The 21,246-nt window shown below is 35.8% G+C and overlaps 1 protein-coding gene across 1 annotated transcript in view; it reads left to right on the top strand.

Moving 5' to 3' along the window:
* LRP12 (LDL receptor related protein 12) overlaps positions 1-21,246 on the top strand; it is a 46,748-nt gene that overhangs the window by 20,482 nt on the left and 5,020 nt on the right. Inside the window, exons 2-6 of the mRNA XM_027717514.2 lie at positions 7,458-7,514; positions 14,259-14,394; positions 15,818-16,020; positions 17,455-18,556; positions 19,431-19,563. Coding sequence (XP_027573315.1) covers positions 7,458-7,514; positions 14,259-14,394; positions 15,818-16,020; positions 17,455-18,556; positions 19,431-19,563 — 1,631 coding nt within the window. The remainder of the gene's footprint in view (positions 1-7,457; positions 7,515-14,258; positions 14,395-15,817; positions 16,021-17,454; positions 18,557-19,430; positions 19,564-21,246) is intronic.

Raw genomic sequence — 21,246 nt, 5'->3', positions numbered from 1 at the left:
AAGCCACTATTTCAGTATAGTTTCATCTGTTAGTCATTTTTATTCTTTTCTTAATTAAAGAAATTAATGATGCCATTGTAGTATTGGAGTATACAACACTTTCTCATTTCCTGTGAACACTTGCTTTCACTGTTTGAAATTTTAAATATATTTACTGTATTTTTTTTGTAGCATATGTTCTTCTGTTAGGGATTTGGAATAAATCTTGTCACTATGTTGCTCTGCTTGCCTTTAGTAGAGAATTCTGATTGATGTCTGCACAGCAGTAAGGCTTTCTCTCAGTGTTTCTGTGTATTGTATGTGTTAAAAGAAATGGTTATTTAATCCATCTATTATGTAAATGAGAATTTGCATCTTGCTGTACAATGTAATGATGATTTACAAGTGAGCACCTGAAATTCCTATGACTCCAGTACCTAACTCTAAGGAAATAAGGGAAAAAAAAAAAAAAGCTGCACTTAACTAGTAAGGCCAAACTGTTGATGTAAAAATAAATAATACAAAATTTGTCAATAACTCTTGGGAAGATTCTGCAACTAAACTGGAGATTATTGACCGGTTAATGCCTAAAAGTCAGTACTGTCCCTTCTCATGGTGCTTTTTTAATTGTCTTTCGCATGAATTATGTGTGGCCTTTTGTCAAGGAAGTAGCAGTAGTTGCGTATTGGACAAAAACTTGTTCTCAAAGTGCAATACACTATATAAAAAAAGACAGGAAAATATGAGATTCCTGTGAATTGTGAATCTTATCCTGAGAACTTGATCTAAATATGTATTGGTGCATAAACTAAGTTTATTTTGTGGATATCTCTAATTGAAGGGATGTAGTGATGGCAAACTAAGCCATCAGAAGGCAGAAAATAATAAAATGATGGTACTTGTAAAGGCTGTGACTGGTTTCTGTAGAAATCTGGGAATGATATTGCTGCTTTTCCTTTTTACTGGATATAGAGATGTAGCAAATGATTGCCTGGCTTCAGTGGGCTGTGTGCAGCTCTACTGCACCTTAATTTGAAGCATTCCCTGTAGCAATAATTCTCTTTATTTCACAGGCTGTTCTGGGAAGGTAAGTTTCAAATGATTAGACTGCGGTTGGTTTGGTTTTTTTCTCCACTGTTTGCTCCACTTTCAGTTCCTTTTCTCTTGTAATTTGAAGTGCACCTGCAGCTCTTCCTGTCTTCTGAGGAGGGCAAAATCTGAATTTCTGTCATACGGTTTAGCAGTGGTTGGAGAACACGTTGCACAGATGGAAAAGAAAGTACAGGAGAAACCATATTCTCTGAGAGTCTTCTGGGTTATAAATGAGGAAAAAACAAGTCTAGTCCCTTTTGTAACCTCATGTTCATCTGAGATTACAGAAAGTGGTTTTTCTCAGTCGCATACTCTCAGTATACTGCTCCTTCTGCAGAACAGGAGAGCTTGGCTGTAGTGTGGCCATGTACCTATGGATGTGTAGCTGTGCAGTTGTTACAGCATTAAATTGCTGCAGCTAATGTATTTAACTCTAAATGTACAGTAGTTTAACAAATATAAGTGTTCAGGAGATGAAGTTGTAATTGATGAGCCAAAAGATCTGACGAGGCTCCTACCTAATTTTTTTAGCTCATTAACTGCATGTGACCTACATGTAAATTCAATACAGTATTTTTGGTTACACACCGAATAAATGTTTTTGCCATAGAGTGGTTTGTGTTGGGGGGGAACCTTTAAAGATCATTTAGTTTATCTGAAGGACGGTGGTAGTACTTGTTTTTCTGTTAGTCTTCTGCATGCCCTGCTCTGAGCTACATGTAACATCACAACTATGAATTGAAGGTAGGTATGATGGGTGGGCAGTAGCCCACTTTTCTGCCACAGACTGGTTCAGTGTGACAAAGTGGTATCTTCAGGGGGAGCTTGTTTCTGCACAACTGTGCTTAGGTGTTTGCAGGAAGTGGGCTGGGACTGTGACAAAATGTGGTAACAAAAGAAGTCATTCCCAAAAAGCCTGGAATGTTGCAGAGGCATCATGTATCTTTCCAGCTGCCATTTCTGTAGATGAAGAAGGATATTGTTGTTATTTTTGAACTAGGCCATCACTTTTTAGTGAGGGAATATGGAAGGCAGCACCAAATTGTTCATGAAAGCATATAGTAACCTTTATTTGGTGTCATCATCCACATTTGGTCAGTTAGAAGCAAAATGTGGTGAAGATTATTACAAAGTAACTTCAGCTGACAAGAGGCAGAGTAAACAAGTTAAGTTTACCCTTCATAAGGTACAGAGTGCAAAGGAATTTTGGGAGTAGGATGAAGAAAGGAAGTTTGGTCATGAAATACATTGTCTAAAGTAAAGCAAGTTGCACACGTACGGCGATAAAGGGTGTTTAGAAACACATTATATACAGGAAGTGTTGTTGATCTCTTGTCCCTGATAATTGTGGTGCAAGAAAAATATCCTGTCCAGTCTGCTTATGTAGCATTCATTATGCACCACAGTACCTTTTAACTCAAGGTAGTGTAGCAAAAGCTCTCTCTTCACAGCCATTCAGTTACAGCAGTTCTTCAATTTATACAGTTCTATTTATAGGGGGATTGTAATTTAGCTGTTAAAGATAATGGCAGAAGCTTAATCTTGATAAAGAAGAATTTAGCTTCAATGGAGATAGGTGTGCATGTTGGTTTGTTTTGTTTCTTTTTTTGTGGACAGTAACTACTTGGTGCAACAGCAGAAATAAAGGTAACTTAAACTGGCCTTTGCCACTGTGAATTTTTTCTTTTAATTTTTCATTTTAACACTTAAATTAATTTTTCTGTAAAACACAATCTGGATTTAGCTTAGTTCTAAGATATATGATGTTTTGTCAAACCGAAGTTATAAAATTTAATTTTACAATCACAGTGGACAAAGTTGCATGTACCACATTTTTGTGTGTACTTTTGCAGTATTCATCACTTCACTGTAATAAATTAGTATTACTAATTTTAGTCAAGTCAAAATCGAAATGAGGCTTCATTTGAGAGTTATTATTTGCTATCTCAGATACCAGTATTTAGGTAAACTTGTTCTTTGTCTGAAGCATTCAAGTTCATATATATATCTGGAGTGCAGAATTTGCCTTTCTTAATCTGAATATTTTGACTAAGAGGGACACTTCATTATGGGAACCTGGGGCTCTGTTTGCCTTTTTGAAAACTGCATGAATTTGAGTAAAGCTCAAAGGAGAAGCTTGTGTCAGGACTGTAGGCATAGTTTGGTGCTCCAAAGTTATATGCAGATAATCCTTTGAGTCTGATACTCATTCCATTTTTGAGAGAGCTGTGGTGTATAGGCTGTGGGGAACGACAGATGTAGGGGATCACATCCTAAAATGAAGGCAACTGCATTATAGTAACCTCTACACTGAGGCTGAGCATCACTGCTGCTGGCTGGGTTTCAAATACATAGAACCTGGTGGCCGCTTTTTCCAAATATGTCATGTTTTCTAGGTGTTTTACTCTGCTGTTTGTTTGGAGTGTTGTGGCCAGCCCCACTCCCCTGGCCTGTGTTTAATTTCCTGCCTGTGATGAAACTCAGAAGTAGTTACTGAGTCAAATACCTTCCAAGGCTATGGGTTTTACCTTCTGTGTAATTCTGTTTGCCTCTGCAGACTCTGTGTAGGACTTTGGACAAGGTTGCTGGGAATTGATGATGTGAGAGTGTCTCACTTTTCAGGGTGTGGGGAATTTACCATTGTTTCATATAGACTTGCAGAGGAGAAATGCCCCAACTGCTGGAAAACCTGAAGGCAAACCTAGTGTTGTCTTGTTTTCTTCTGTAGTCAGCCAGTTGTGAGGCATGAATCAAAAGGAATTAATTCAAGTGTCTGTGGAACTACTTGTCTGTTTCTGCCTGATCGTAAGGTGAGGTGGCATTGCAACCCAGGGGATTTGAGTGGAATAGAAAAAAATGATGAAGGTCAAAAGGACTAGCTTTGTGCTGTGAAGGTAAAATAAAATTTTACAGATGCATCTGTCAGAATCAACGAACAACTTTGACCATAACCAGTTGGCTGGGTTTTTTATATTGCAGGTTATATTTTTATAACCTTTAGGGGTATTACTATGAGTGGTGGCAACAAACTCATGTGCACATCAATAGAAATCCATTAAAAGTACTTTCCATGCTTTTGTTTAATCTATAGATTACCAGTAGTTTAATACATCTTGTATTCTATTTAGGAAACATTCTTTGGGGGTTTTTTGTTCTTTGGAAAAAGCATATTAAGTACTTGTTTTTATCTTGAGCTTTTCCATTTGAATTTAACTTACATGCAGTTGCTGACCATATATTAAGGTGCAGGGCTAAAGTTGACAAACATTTCTTGGTTTAATACAACTTAAAATAAGTGGCCTATTTCTGCTAAATATTTATAAAAGGATGTGAAGAAGATGGGTGTAGTCCTGACTACACAAGTGGTCTCTTCTAAGAAGTCGACAGAAAAAAAGGAATGAAGATGTTGGTTTTAGAAAAACAATCTTGATTTCTCACAGGCTGAATGGAAGGCAGGAGCTTCTCTGTGTGTCTTCCAGCACTGTGTTGAAATGGAAATCAATAGCAAATATTTCTTTAAACATTGTTGGTGACCTAAGAAATTTTTTTTACATACTCATCCTCTGCTGTGTTAAATAGACTAACAGGAATTTCAAAGATAATTATGTTCCCATATCTTAATGGAAATTACTGATCTGTTATCTGATATATTGATATTCTAGTAGTCTCACTTTATATGTGACATAATTGTAGAGATCATATAAGGATCATTGCCTTAAAAATTCCTTAAAGTGTCTGTCAGCAGTTAGTAACACTTAAACGGCATCTGAACACACTCTGTTTCAGTGACAGTTTCCAATAAAAAAAGGAAGTAATAATCTGACAGATTTCTCAGATTAATTTTTCATGTAATGGAAGATTATTGGGAAGGAAAGAATTTTGAAAAAAAACCCACCTTATTTTGATACTATAGTATTGGATCTGAAATCAGGCTTCGTCATGACATATTAGTGCTGCTTCTGACTAATCACTGAAGTTAGGTTGACAATAAATGTGACATCACTTTATCTCAAGAGATTAATTGCTAGATTGTAAGGCATATTTGGATGGAAAATAATCAAGTGCTCTATCTTTGTTTATTGGCTTAAGTTTTCTTAACCCACTAATTCTGGGTCAGTGTGTACCAGATTTAGATGTGAGTTCCCTTTTTAGTATGCTTCTCATTATTACTGATTTATAGTTTCTCTCTCTCTGTCTCTCTCTCTCTCCTTTGCTTTGATTTCCATCACTTCATTGTTATGTCAGTATTTTTCATGTTTTCTTACTATATTTTTATCAGAACTAATTTCATTAGTATTCTGAGGTTTTTGTTTTCCTGGTTGTAATGCATAGGGGGCTTGTCAGGAATTCAGATTCTGGGAGCATCAGTGGAGTGCCCAGGTATTGACTGTCTTCAGCATAGTTACTTGAGGTTTTGGGGTTTTTTTCATATTTCTAAATGTTTGTGAGTTCCTTCTTTTTTGTCATGCTGTTAATTTTCAATGTTCAACAACAACTATAGATAAACATGCAAGTACCTCTTTTTGCAAATAAAAAAAAAGGTTAATAATCCCTAATGTATTTGAAAGATGAAATATCAGTAAGCTATTTTTAGGTTAAAACAAAAGGTCTTGAAATCTGTTAATGTTTTTTTATGCTGATGGAAATAATAGAAAACAATCAGAAATGTGCTTCTGTGGAATCAGTTACAATTAAAATCACTGCAGCAAAGATGCTTATTTTGTAAATTGGGAGCTGAGTTTACTGTAGGCACGAAATCAGAGTGGCAGCACTCCTTGGCATGTCAGTGATATGCAAAATGGAGGGATTATTTGGAGAACAGGTTTTTAAAACTTAGAAGTATATTTTACTTAGAAAATAATTTAATTGGAAAATAGTTGCTCCCTAATACAGTATTTGAAATAGTTCTTGTTTTAAAATACTTCAGGCTTTTGAACATTAAGGAGAGTTGTTACAGTGTGGATTTTTTTTTTTTAAATTGAGACAAAGCAACCTGATAAGTAAATATCTGCAGTGAAATTTGTACATTGAAAAAAGGGGTGGGAAACATGTCACTTTCAGGAGCCAAGGAATTTAGTTTTTTAAAAAATAAATAAATTACACTTGCTGTATTTCTACAAATTCTGATCATCAGGTTTTTAACTGTATGGTGTCTTTAAGAAATAAAAAATTATGTCTTTGTGCATTTGGTGTCAACCCTGGGAGCAATTTCTGAAACATTTTATTTTTAACCACTGCAGTAGAGGAGCACTGAGCTGTGGTTGCTTAGGTGTATTATGTTCTAGGTCAACTCGTAACAGTCTTCAAATTGGTATAAAAGGAATTTGTGTTTTCTTTGTGTACTTAAGGTTTTTGTCACCCAGACATACCACACTTACATTGCAATGCTGGTGCAACAACTGATTTCACGTGCATGAAAATCTGTGTGACATGGCAAATCTTCAATATTACAAAACTTTGAGGGATTAAGCGTTGTGGTTTTAAGATTTGCTTAGTGATGTATTTTATATTTTAGATTCACTGCCTATATTCAAAGGAGGAGCTTATTTATCCAAGTGACTCTCTCCTCCCGAAATGCCTGAAAGATTTTATTAAAAATTTATTGTAAAGGTTAAAAGAAAGGGTGGTGAATAAAGGAGAGGAGAAATCTCTTCAGTGGGAGAAATGTGCACAAATACAACTTGATCTGTCGCATGTACCACCTATCAGTAAAGGTATTTGCTTTAGCAGGCTGCTTTTACTCTGGAGAAGAACAAAGTATTGGATTCGGAGGGGTAACTTTTCTGTCTGTAACTCTTCATGACCACATGGGTCTTGTTGTTCATCTTCACAAGTGTCCCTAGTTTTACTGAACACTCACAGGAGTTAACTGTTGAAGGTCACTAGTTCCCTGCTGTGTTTGAGCCCTCTTTCTGGATAAAGGGTATAGACTGCAATTCATTGTGAAATAGATGGTTGTAGTCCCCTGCATGTCTGTATTTGCGTAGCATTAACTTACAAATCTTGATCCAAGAGAAGATGAGGAAGATGCATTGAAATAAATCCTTCATGAAAATATAATAGCATTTGATGCACAATCATACAAGTCTACTATCTAAAATGCATAGTTTCGCAAAACTCTACCACTGTCAAGTCTCGTTCCTTAACTTTCTAGTATATTTAATTGTTCCTAGTAAACTAGCAATACTTGAGGTTTCTTTATTGTATAGTAACTTTTCTCTACGTTTTCTCTTTTAAGTTTTATCCTAAATTAATGTAAGACCTTTAATGTTTAATATTAATTAAAATAACTTCATTTTTGTTCGTTCTGTTCTGTAAAAAGGTATCTGAAGAATTTCTACAAATTTTATCTTGGAAATTAGCTTATTCATTATGTTTAATTTTAGGAAATGGTGCTCTTGCAGAACATTCTGAAAATGTGCATATTTCAGGAGTGTCAACGGGTAAGTCATTTTTTGTAATGTTTAAATTTCATGCATGACTTAAATAGTAAATATTGAAAGCCACCTGGTATCTTATGAAGAGATATTTGGCTATAAAAATTATTACTGCCTTTTGCAGCATGTAATAAGGAATGAAGCAACTGGAACATGGAAAAATTCTCATAAGATAAAACTGATACCTGCATGCTCATGAACAGATTATGCCTTTCTAAGTGGACTGCTTAATTATTTTTCCATACAAACATTGAACTAAGAGAAAAGTTGGTTTAAGTTGAATTGATATTTTCTTTCCACAGTAAAGTTTTTGTGAAATGAAATTTACTGAAATGTAATTTTGGACATTGCTACTGTCAAATAATATAAATCCAAGAGTTATGCATTTCACCTGATTAGATTGAAGCAGTAACTGAAACTACTGTACACTTGACTGCACAGTTTCCTTAATACAAGAAAAAAAAAGAATTTTAGAACTCATGAAACTGAGAGACTGAGATGCTGGGAGAATATGTGGTATAAAAGCAGCACACATTGCTCCAAGGTTGCTGTGTTCTCTTCCAGTCAGTCGGTCTCAGGCCTCTTCCAGGCAGCAGCCGCGGTCGGGACTACTCTGTGTTAGTGATGTGACTGTGTGACCATTGTACAGTCTTTGTTCTTCAGATGTTGTGCAGCATCAGCCAAGCTGCTGGGTGTGTTTTATGATACAGATACTCAGGATATGTGCAAATGGGGAGATAAACACTCCTCAGCAGGTAGAAGAATACAAGCCTGATTCTTTCCATAGGAAAGCTGGCACTAATCCCTAGAAATCAAACTGATTTTCACACACCCTTCTTCTAAAATGAGTCAAAATGCAAACTTGTCCTTTTTGAAAACAGCTTGCACATCTCACTGTAGTTATGCTTGCAGTATTGCTTCAAACATTATATTTCTACTTGTGCTCACAGTTAAGTTTTTGGATAAATGTACAGTCGGTGGATGGTCTCTGTTACACCCTACTGCTTTCTATTTCCCTTTCATTGTTTGCCACTCAAACACTGTTAAAAGTCTAATTATAGAAGACCTTTCATATCCTTTCTTGTGCTTCATCATGAAAAATGTTGTTGCTTTTTAACAGTAGTAATGCATCAAGTATCATGTATAGTACTTTTATGGCACACTGTAAATAATAAATATCAGCATAGCTACTTGCCCCTGCTGGAACAGTTGTTGCTGGAATTGGAATGTATGAGATACACAGCCTAAAATCTAGCTATGCAGCTTTCAGGGTATGCTTTAACAACCTCACACCCCTTTGTTTACTGCAACAGTCATGTCACAGGTCACAATACAGGCAGAAAAGCATCTACTGGGCAAGAGGTGAATGGAATTTTTGACTCTGCTTCCAGTACTTTGGCCAGCATGCTTGAATAGGCAGTGCCAAGAAGAGCAGAACACAACGTACTTTCTACGCAAGATAACAGCAGCTGGTAGATAGACCTTTAACTACTGAGAGGAAAGATCCATTTAAAAATAAATACAAAAATTTAAAAAAAAAAAAAGAAAATATATATAAAAGTAGCTCTGATGTTCCTGCGTTCCAAAATAGCTTTCCAGATGGGAAAAAAATAAATATCACACTCTAAAGTTTCTGTCTGAATATAAAGTGCAAATTCTTCGCTGGGGAATTTTCAGATAATGGATCTGGGGGTGGTCTGTTAATGACAACCCAAAGAAAGCATGTAGCCCGACCCAGTGGCATTTTCCTTACTGCTATTTGTATGTACATCTTAAATGTTAAGTGCATGGCCCAAGTATAAAAGATGGGGATGAATTACATGATTTTTTTTTAGTTCCTTTTAAATAAATTCATTGCCCCAAACATATTTTTGAACTTGTAAATGATATGTTTTTCAAGTATACCTGGACAACTTTATGTTTAGCAGAACAGTTTCAAGCAGAGTTTCTGTAAAATAGAACCAAAGACGTCTGGCCTTTAATCTTTCTAAATCCGACTTTCACTTGGTGTTGAAACCAAGCAAGTGATTTTTTTTGGACAGTTGCTACTGAGACAGGATTTAAAATGAAATGATTGTCTCAATGGTAGATTTTCTGTCATGCTGCTGCTGTAAGACTACGTGACATACCTTCCTAAATTATGTTTTAATAGCACAGACCTCTGTGGTCTTTGGTATTTATGCTTCTGCTGTATATTATATTTTCCAAGTTACAGGTACTCTAATATATTAGCATGCTTTTTCTACCAGCAGCAATAGTGAAATGTTGTTTCTTGTGTAGAGAAAAGTGTTTATGCTTTTAAAATCTGAAAAATTCAGAAATATTTTCAGGTTTACCTTTGAGGTATGTTGAGCCATAATTGTCCCAACTGCGAAACCAATTCCTCCATCTCCCCAGTCTCCCCTCTCACTCTCCCTTTTGAAGAATTTCAGCACTGGTGTAAACAGTTGTTCATTAACAATTGTTTATATATATATATATATATATATAAACTATTTCTTTTTACTGAGTGTGTCTCTGTATTGCTGAGCAAAGGGCTTTAATTTATAATGCTTTTTGGCTTGCCCCGGAGATAAAGATTCCTATGCCTTTTTCCTGTAGTTCTGCAAATAAGACTTTCAGTGGCTCCTGAGAGTTACAATGCAATAATTACCCTCCCTATTCATGGTTTAGACTTTATCACAATATTATTCTCTTTTTACTCTAAGCTGTTTTAAACACCTTCAGATCATTTATCCAGCTGCATTCATGTCCTTACCATGTCCAATATAATGCATACCTTATCATCATGTGGTTCACATTGAAAGCTAATTCTTTTATCTTTTCAACTAATCTTCTGGCATTACTGTGAAGATAAATCCCTAATCTCCCTCTCCCTGCTTTTCTGAAGTGACTTTTTTCCTTGACATGTTGTTCACTCTTACTTACTACAGGTACTTTACTTCTCTAGATCTTGTTACAGAATTTCTGCATAGGTTTCTTAATTATTTGCATGTTATAACTTGCTAATTGAATTTGGTAAAGTTTTCATTGGCTCTCTTCTGTTTACCATTTAACATCCCATAGGTTGTTTATGGTAATGTTTTGTAATGTGGGGTGGTAAACAAATTTTAGGAAGAAGGAAATAAGAAAAACTGTTGTACCTATTTTTAAAAATCTACAGGAAAATCCACATATGCCAGAAAATGATGTGCACAGCTCTTTTGACCATTATTTTGCACTATAGTATGTGAAACATCTTCAGTCCTAATTGCGTTATTGTAATGTACTGAAGAGTAATAGCAAAGTAACAAACAAATTTGCAAATAGATTGTTAGCAAAATAAAGGTTCTCAAAGGAAAGAGTTTAAAGCAGGTAGGAGATGGATGAGCAGAATTGTACTCAAGAATAAAAGGGCATTGAAAGGAATGTAGGCAGAGGCAACACCCATGTAGAAGGTTCTCCCTCCAAATCTTACAGCCACCAGCATGAGACTTGAGAACCTCTGAGACACGCATCACTGGGTGTCTTTGCTTTCTGCGATGCAACCTTCTCACTTTCACTTCTGCTTCTGCCTTGGTTGCAATCCCATGTCCTTGATGTTGCTCACATTCTGCATGTTTTCAAACACATGCATAAAATGTATCTTAAATTATAGTTCCAAAAGATCTAGGAGAAACATCCTGGTTAGGCAGAGAGACAGGAACCGATTTTAAAGGCTCACTATTATCTTTATCAAGTATATTCTCTTTAAAACTGTTCTATTTCAAAAGGTTACCCTTGATTTAAAAAATCTTGCTGAGAAATTATTTTCTCTCAAAATGAGAGCACTTTTGAAGTGCAGCTTCTGCACAGTTCATCTTGACCTTTTAACATTTTATTAAGCAAAGGGGAGATTTCTGTTGTCTCCTGAGTTATAAGTAAGAGATGTTTATTACATTAATATATGCCAAGTATGCAAGTGCATTTAGCATATGTAGCTAACCTGAAGTTAAGGAAGCTATAATTCCCTTTTCAAGTCCATTTTTTTTTTTTTTTCAACCCACACTTTGTCATATGCATATTTTTTTCCTCTCTTCTACAGCATTAGCACAGTGTTGTTCCCCTGTTTTGTGCCTGCGATCATTCTTGCTTCTTCATGCCCTCCATGGTCTGCTTCTCTCTTCCCATATTGGGTGGTGCTGCAACTGGTCATATTTTGCCCTCAGCTCTTTAATGTGAGCTTTAGTGGAAACAGAGAAAAAGCCATCTTATTAAAAGAATATAGAAACTATAGGGATATGGCTGGCTCTGCAAACAAAGGATAACAAAAATCCTGAATTTGAGTAAAACTGGGAATTTTCATGGTGTTCTTGAAGTATCACCTTGGTTATACAGGATTTTAGTGCAGAATTTCTTCCATTCAAACTTGCGCTAAAGTTACTGTTTGTGCTGCTGCAGGGGTTGGATTGAGCAGATGAGAGTTGTTGGGAGTGCTGTGCCAGCACAGGAACTTGCCCAGCCAGTTGCATTGTAGTTTACAGTTGCTAGCAGTGTTTGGAGGTTCCTATTCAACAGGCACATGCTGTACTTACATTTTTAGCATGTTTAAGTTTTTGGGGGTGAACTCTCTAAAATTGAATGAATATAATTGGATGGATAATTTTTGTGTATTTTAGTGCCAAGTTTCCTTTGTCAGGCAAACTTAAAAGCTTCTTTAGAGGTTCTCAGTAACAAAATCATGTCTGTCAGTTTGTAAATATCTAATATCAGGTGAATGTTGTAGTAGTATAAATTTCACCTGCAGGTAACTAATTTTAAGCTGAGCACTATTTCAGTAGTAACCAAGTAGTATGTGGAAATGTTTGCCAACATTTGCAGGCTTGGTACAAAATGTTTTATACCTTCTTCTAGTTTTTTGCATATTTTTGTCCTGAAACAGTTAAAACTGCTATTTTACTTCAACAAGTGAATAACCAGTTTTTCTTTCCTGACCTTCTGTTTCTTGCCTGAACAAATGTAAAGTATCACAAGATCATTTACACAGGAGCTGTGTTCCAAAATATCATGGTCTTAGAGCACCACCTATAGGGTTTGCTCAAAATTTAAAAAGAAAGTGAACGATGCATGTTCAAGTGCAATCTTTCTGTATTTTGTGACTTTTTTGTCCCTAGATATAAGGGCAGGTCTTATGTTCTGTAGTTAATGTTAATACTTCGCAGCATGAATAAAGCCCTAAAAAGAAGCATGTGAAAAACCATTTAAAGCAATGTTCTCTTACAGCTGTACAGGAAAGCAATAAACTTACTGAGTTTATTTTTGCTACTGTATTTAAGCTAACACAGAAAATTCTGACATTTTGCCAGCGCTTTTGTCTTTTAATACTTCTAAACATATTTTTAGAAATGTATTTGTAATGCCATGCAGAAATATTTTAAAGTAATAATAATAATAATAATAGTAATTTAAGAGTATAACTTCTTATTGTATTAGAGCCAGACAATAATTTCAGGTCTTTATAGTATTGCAAAATTATTTTGAAAGCTTGATTGTAAAAATAGAAAAAAAATCCTCTTTACAAATTACTTTATTACAACTTTCGCACTGTTCTAAATGCAGTTCATTTTTCATCATGTTTGCTTACTGTATCAGTTCTGATTTATTTTAATCAAATAGAAATTCTAAAAGCTTTTGGTGATTAGACAATAATGAAAATGCTTCCTCATTTGTTACAGTTCTTGTGTTTAAACTATTGTGTGTAAACTGATTGTGCTACCAGTAAACTTTAAGAGCTTGCAGGTTTTGGACTAGCAGTAAGAAAATTGAAAAATAAAAACACAGAGGGCAATTATTTTTAATGTGTTTTCTGACCACTGAAACTTCCTCATAATTTGAAGGTCTACAGTGAGAGTATTCTAGCCTTCCTACTACCTTGAAGGTTGTGAATCGGATATATGACAGGTGTTGTATATAAGGCTGCTAAGGGGAAAAAAACTAGGAAAACAAAACCACAAACTCAGTAAATACATTACTTGAAATAAAATCAGCAGAGCTGAGAACAGTCCTGTAAGAGGAATAGCAGCTGAGTTAAGGCCAATGCAGAAAGCTACTCTATAATAAAGAATACAAATGGCTGAGTTACTTCAGTTGCATATAATTAGACCTATAAATATAAGCTTTCTAGTCCTTAATCAGAAAGGTAGTAACACAAGTCTCTCTTGAGAATAATCTCTTATGAACCTAACTTTTCATACTTATAAATGAAGTGTGCTGCAGTAAGTGCTCTTTACCTTTCAAGCATTTGGAATCGTGTCTGAAGATCATTTCCACTGGGAGGCAGGTATTTAAATGGTGGTCAAACACTGGGTCTACCTAAGACAGGAAATTTCAGCTACTTGATAACTTAGCTTTAAGTTATTTTGTACCTTCAATGCACTTGTCAGTTTAAGGTGTTAAGTTCATGGTTAAATTGAACTGAATCTTTGTGAAGGGCAAAAATAAAATTATGAAATACAAAATCTTTCACTTTATATTAAAGTTCTGAAAGTCTGTATAGAATAATGTTTTTTTTAATCTGTAATAATAATTGATATAAGTAAGAACTGCTGCACTGGCAATGTTGAAAAGCATGTTTTGGCTCACATGTTCCATTACAAACTCCTTTAGAAGCTGGGTTTTTTTAATCGGTATATAATCTAATTAGTGCTGATTGGTTGGAGGTTTTTTCTGTCCTATTGACTTTAAAAAAAATGGAATTAATCAAATTGCTTTCAATATATATGTATTTTTCAGCTTGTGGAGATATTCCAGAACAAATTCGATCACCAAGTGGAACAATCACAAGTCCAGGGTGGCCCTCTGAGTATCCTGCCCGAATTAATTGTAGCTGGTACATCCATGCCAACCCAGGGGAGATCATTACTATAAGGTAACAGTGCTCCTGTTTTATCCACATGGATCAAAGAAGTACTAACTAGACATTTTTAGCTGCCAACTGTGTATACTGTTTTTCTCTTCCTTCCTGTAAGTGAAGGATTTCAGTTTTGTCTGTTTTCTGCCTTTCCTGTTATCTGATTTGCTCTCACACAGCCATGTAGCCTTTGTTTTCAGCTGGAGAATTGGTGCCTAGCAAGAAGTTCAGTGTGCTCATTTATTTGAATTCTTTTCAATGTGTCTGAAATATAAGAATTTTGCATTAAAAATGTGTCGAGGAAGTTCTGTAATGCTTCATTGCTATGAAGTCTCATGGTGTGCTTAAAAATGTCAGGGACAAATAGTGAGTCAGTAGCTATGACTGCAGTTTTGGAAAGGCTGAGTTTTGATACAGGGAGCTCCTCATAGTTTCACAAATCTTGTCACTTTTCTAAAGTAGTAATGTCAAAAATTTGTATCGTAGATTGAAGTTCTTATCGATTCATTCGCCATTACTGGTTTATTTGAGCATCAAGGTGCAAGTTAATACCGTTTCATAGACTTGATCTTGAAACTGCATTACCTGCAGATTTACTTCGATTTCCAGTACAGACTTGCTGTGACATCAGTTATTCATTTGAAGTATTGCTTCTTAATTTAAACCATCTTTCTACTAAATGTTCAACTGGCATAAATGCAATATAAAGTGGGTAAAACTGTTTAGCTACTAGAACACTTTCTAAACTTTTTCATACTGTTTATTTTTAATAAAACTAATCTTTTCCCTTTCACATTGTTGTCTTCCACTCATATCACATTTCAGTTCTGATAAACTTCTCTGTTGTCTGTACAGACCTGTTTTGCCCAGATTGTCTCCCCTTCACACCTCATTACCATGACAGCCTGTCTTGATATAGTAGCCATACCATGACATTCCATAATACAATATTTGGGGAGCTGAGTAGTGCAACTGGGAGAAAGTCTTACCTGAAAATATAATTTTGACCAATTTAACTGTATTTTTAATGTCAAATCATATCGTTGTCATAAGTGTAGAATCAGCTAAAATTCTGATGGAATTTGGGTTAAACAGAACCACTTACTAATATATAAAAGTAATTAAAGGAGACACAGACGAGCAATTTCAATAACAGAATTTATTTTTATATGAAGACTTAATGTTTGTTTTTTGTAGAAAAACTGTGCTTCTTTAAGTAGTGTATGCAATATTTTGTTTAACTAAATGGGTTCTTGTTGTCCTCATAATATAAAAGTATCACCACAAGGTTAAGTCCTATTCTTACAGGGATAGAGAAGCTGCTCTTTTATTTCGTGCTAAAAAAATATACAACTAATTTCCATTTTTATGTGTAGTAATTCATCAGCTCGGTTGTGTAACATCCAGTTCAGTAGCAATTTTGACCTTTTCTGTTTTTCAGCTTTCAAGATTTTGATGTTCAGGGATCTCGGCGGTGCAGCTCAGACTGGTTAACAATTGGAAGCTACAAGAACGTTGAAGGCTACAGAGCATGCGGCTCTTCCATTCCCTCCCCATACATCTCTTCACAGGATCATGTTTGGATCAGGTTTCATTCAGATGATAGCATCTCCAGAAAAGGCTTCAGATTAGCCTACTTTGCAGGTATGTTTCAAATGATACCTAGTATAATTTAATGGTTTCACTTTTTGTTTCATCTTTCAAGAAGTATTTCTATGTAGGAGGATAATTCCCTTTACAGGAAATACCTGTAGTCACTTCAAGGTTTATTGAAATTAGGGAAAATATATGTTAGTTAAGGTATTTTGATCCCATGCACAACTTGAATATTCAAAGTGGGAATCAATGATAGCAATAAGCAGAGTGAATGATTTGGGGAAGAAAAAAGTTAGCTGTTTCTACTAGGCACCTGGAAGGTTTTTTTTAACATAGTTTGAGATTTGAAATGTTTTCATCAGACTAAAATTAGTTGATTAAATTAGTTAGATAGACTTCTGAGTATGATAAATATGGCAAGTAGAGTGTTACTTAGAATGGGTATATATTTGTCTAATTTATTTTCCGAATCACTGCTGTGTAGGACCATGTGCATTGCAGGTGGTTTCTTAAATTTTTGGGGGGATTGACCATGACAGTTTGTTTTATAGCAAATTTTACAGTCTGTACTGTGGTTTTTAGCAATAATAGTGATTTAAAATGATACCGTGGTATTTGACTCAGCTTAAATGTTGGTTCTCAGGTATGTTTCTGTGTTTCACATGGTTGGAACTTTAATAAGTGAAGGCCTGAAAAATATCTTTGATGTTATAAGTGTGGTAGTAACCAGTAGACCACATTTTCTTCAATAAAGGTGTCTCTTGTCATTTTCTTCTCCCTGTAATAATTAAAAAAAAAAAAAAAAAGAGAGACCATACCAGAAAACCCCACAAAACCCTCACCTCCACATTTTCTGGACTGTTACCTGGGTTCTTAACTTTTAAAGTACCGTTTTTTGTTCAGGCAAGCACGTATCTGCATTTGCTGCGCTCTCAGTTACCGGAGGAGAGGCAGGAGCAAACAGTGGGAGGACTTAAGGCCAGAGGTTCCTCTTTGGTTGCAGTAATATGTAATCTTCAACTGTCAGCTTTTCTCTTGCCGTAGATTCTTTGGTACCAAATAGAAACCTATGAAAGCAGAAGAGAGAAAGCTTTTAATGGAAAGGAATTTGAGGAGGTTACCAGTACTGCAGCACAAAATGTTTCTGTATTTTGAGTGATAGAGAAGAGAAACAGTATTTTTCTCACTTATTTTTAGCACTTTAGAAGTCAGATTTCTCAATAGCTATAAATGAGCATTGTTTCCTTGATTGGATTAAAGTTAATTGACTGGAAGCAGCTAAGGGTAAGGTTCATGCAGATTTGCTGATGGAAATTCGACTTGAAAAAACTGTTCTATCCTGAAATTTACTGAAAGTTGCTGTTTTTTACAGAGCCTTCAAGTAGCTGGTTTACCATTCTGGAGTACCTGCTGCAGCAAATGCATATGCAACACAAACCATGGAAGTGCTAAACTCTTAAGATATTTTTTTTTTTCTTTCAGGGAAATCTGATGAACCAAGTTGTGATTGTGACCAGTTTCATTGTGCTAATGGGAAGTGTATTCCAGAAAGCTGGAAATGTAATAATATGGATGAATGTGGAGACAACTCGGACGAAGAAATCTGTGCCAAAGCTAATCCTCCGACAGCTACTTCCTTTCAATCTTGTGCTTCCAATCAGTTCCAGTGTCTTTCCCGCTTCACCAAGCTTTACACTTGCCTTCCAGAGTCTTTAAAATGTGATGGTAACATTGATTGTCTTGACCTAGGAGATGAAATAGACTGTGCTGTGCCAACATGTGGGCAGTGGTTAAAATACTTTTATGGTACTTTCAGTTCTCCCAACTATCCTGACTTCTACCCACCTGGCAGCAACTGCACCTGGCTGATAGACACTGGTGATCATCGCAAAGTAATCTTGCGATTCACTGATTTTAAACTTGATGGTACAGGTTATGGAGACTATGTTAAAATATATGATGGATTAGAGGAGAATCCACGGAGGCTGTTGCGTGTACTAACAGCATTTGACTCTCATGCTCCCCTCACAGTTGTTTCATCCTCAGGACAGATAAGAGTGCATTTTTGTGCTGACAAAGTGAATGCTGCAAGAGGATTCAATGCAACGTATCAAGTAGATGGCTTCTGTTTGCCCTGGGAAATCCCATGCGGTGGAAATTGGGGTTGCTACACAGAGCAGCAACGTTGTGATGGCTACTGGCACTGTCCAAATGGAAGAGATGAAACCAACTGCACCATGTGCCAAAGAGATGAGTTTCCCTGCTCTCGAAATGGTGTTTGCTACCCTCGTTCAGATCGCTGCAACTACCAGAACCATTGCCCTAATGGTTCGGATGAAAAGAATTGTTTCTTCTGTCAGCCAGGAAATTTTCACTGCAAAAATAACCGCTGTGTGTTTGAGAGCTGGGTTTGTGATTCTCAAGATGACTGTGGCGATGGCAGCGATGAAGAGAATTGCCCAGTCATTGTGCCCACTAGAGTGATTACTGCAGCTGTCATTGGGAGTCTTATTTGTGGATTGCTGCTTGTCATTGCACTGGGATGTACTTGTAAATTGTACTCACTCAGGATGTTTGAGCGAAGGTAAGTAGAACAGATGGTCTTGAGAGTTCAAATGTATTAAATGGTTTTGTGTCTTTTTTGTTTGTACTTGAAGCAGTTTTATTACCATACAGACATTGTTGTGCGTGATTTCTAAAGACATTGTTCCTTTTTCTTTGAGAGTAAGAAGAGGTCAGTTAATCATAAGAGTATCTCAAGTTGGAACCTAGAATCTGACTCCCTGCTCCTGGCAGGACATCTAAAACTAAACCTTGCTGAGACCTGTGGCTCAGCATCATCCAGATGCTTGTTGAACCCTGACGAGCTTGGTGCCATGACCCAGTTCCCTGGGGAGCTTGTTCCAGTGACTGACCACTCTCTCAGTGAAGAAAAGAGGATATATTCTGATTTATTGAGGGTTAAGCTTTCAGGTGTTGTTACCAAAAAGAAAGTGTGGGACAAACTGCAATTAATTAAATTGCAATTAATGTTTCAGTTCTGTATTTGACAGCATGTTTCTTTTCTTCTATTGTAGACTAGCTCATACCAGGATTATGCATTCTTCAGTTTTTATAAAATAATGTGAACATCTCTCATGGTGCTTTTTATGTTTAGCCCGTATTTTTGGGCTGGTTTTTTTGTTTGTTTTTTAAGGAATTTATTTTTGGGTTGATTTTTTTGTTCTTATTTCATCTGGACAGACCCATAGCAATGGGACATGGGACCCATGGACAGACCCATAGGACTGAAAGGACATATTGTATATTCTTTGTCAATTAAATTTCAATTAAATTAGCAAAACTTCTGCTGCTGAAATTTATTACTTCAGATTATAATGGTCTGATATACTTTTAATCTTTAAAATATGTATAAATCAGTGTCTTATATATTCTGAAATTTCTTTTCTCTTCGAAAGATCATTTGAAACTCATTTGTCAAGGGTCGAGGCTGAGCTGTTAAGAAGAGAAGCTCCTCCATCCTATGGACAATTAATTGCCCAGGGTTTAATTCCACCGGTTGAAGATTTTCCTGTTTGTTCACCAAATCAGGTAAACTTTCAAAATAGCAGGCAGATGACTTAAATTTTAAGGAGACTGAAATAAAGATTTTTTAACTTTCATCTGCATTCTTTTGTTCTACAGCATTTCCTTTTCTTCCTTTCAAGTCAATAACATTACACTAATGATTAGCCATTGGACAAAATCACAATACAGTAACACCACTCAGGTTTTTTTGCAGGCCTTTCTGCTGATAATGAATGCCAGTAATGCACACTATAGAACCCCTCTTGCATGAAAAGTAATAGATTGGTAGATCTAATTGTATGTTCTCTATTAACATTGTGTAAGTTAAGACTGCAGGATAGCACTTGGAAATTTGTGAAAGAAGAATTAAAACTTCTAATGCAGACTGCTAGTTGATATCCACATGTGCTTGGGTACAACCATGCCCATAGAAAAGATGATGGAAAAGGCAAGGCTGTAATATCATATAAAATTAACATGAACAAGTAACAAAGTAAAAGCCGGTAAATAGCAACTAATAGTGTCTAGTCATCCAGATCCTCATATATATGATTAGCACAATTCTTAACTTGGTTAATGAATGAGGTTTCTATCATAACAACTTTGAAAGACATTTTCAATTAACTAAAGTTACAAAGCTCCTCTGAGAAATAGAAGAAAAGTCCTAGTCTAAGAATCCTGCTGTGCAGTATTAGAGTTGGGATTAACTTGTATTATGTGTTGCAATTAATACAGCAAAGTTTACTGTTAGCAGATATTGCTGAACATGTAAGAAAAATAGTTACAAGACCATTACATGTTCTTTCATGCATACATGTTCACAAGCAGCTGTGATCTGCCACAGAGGATTCGGGAGAGGAAAAGTTTGCATGAGAGGCTTTGCAAATGTGTCAGAAAGAAGATACTGTAAAGATTTTTCAGGAGCTAAATTAGCACTAAACTTCATTCACAAACTTAGTAATAAATGCCTAAAATGAACACCGTAGAATCCCTCATTCTTGTTGGATGAGTAGTTGTGGTTATAATAAAGATCAATAAGTTTCTGTTTCAAAATGGTTCTGTACTTTTCAAATTTGGCTTGCTGTCCTCTTCTCCAAAATTAGGCTTCACCAGTTTGTGACGGATCTGTGCTCACGAGTCTCTTTAGGAAGGGTTGGCTGAAGGAAGTCTATTAAGACAGTGCAGTTGTCATGCCCAGGTGTGCAAGTCCTTTAGTACAGGTAACTTGGAACAAACTCCTGCAGATCCCTACCCTGTGTGGGACACTTCAGGTTTGATGTACATGAACATGTGTAGTAATTAAGATTTGCAGGAAAAACCTGGCTAGCTCAGATCCATTTTTCATCATGAAACCTCACAAAGGTGACCTAAGATCTTGTTTTTTACTAAGATGAAATCTCCTCATAGAATTTTTCTGGAAAATCCGGACATGTAGTGGCAGTCAGAGTTTGGTACTGGATCTGTTAAAAAGCTGTGCAATTATTAAAATTTTCTTTAGTTTGACTTTGAATTAACCACTGTTGCTTTGGATATATTTTAAATTATTTTTCAGAATTACGGTATAATGGAATCATATGGCAATCTTTTGTAATTAAACACAACAAAAGATTCATTGTCTTTCTCTGTAACTATGATTTAACACACCATAAAAATATTGATGCCCATACAATAGTTTTCAACAATGAAAGAGTGTTTCTGAACTCTCAC

Source organism: Pipra filicauda, unplaced genomic scaffold, assembly GCF_003945595.2.
Source record: "Pipra filicauda isolate LSUMZ 115617 unplaced genomic scaffold, ASM394559v2 scaffold57_size4234018_pilon, whole genome shotgun sequence".
NCBI lineage: Eukaryota > Metazoa > Chordata > Aves > Passeriformes > Pipridae > Pipra > Pipra filicauda.
This window is presented reverse-complemented; position numbering and strand designations above follow the sequence as displayed.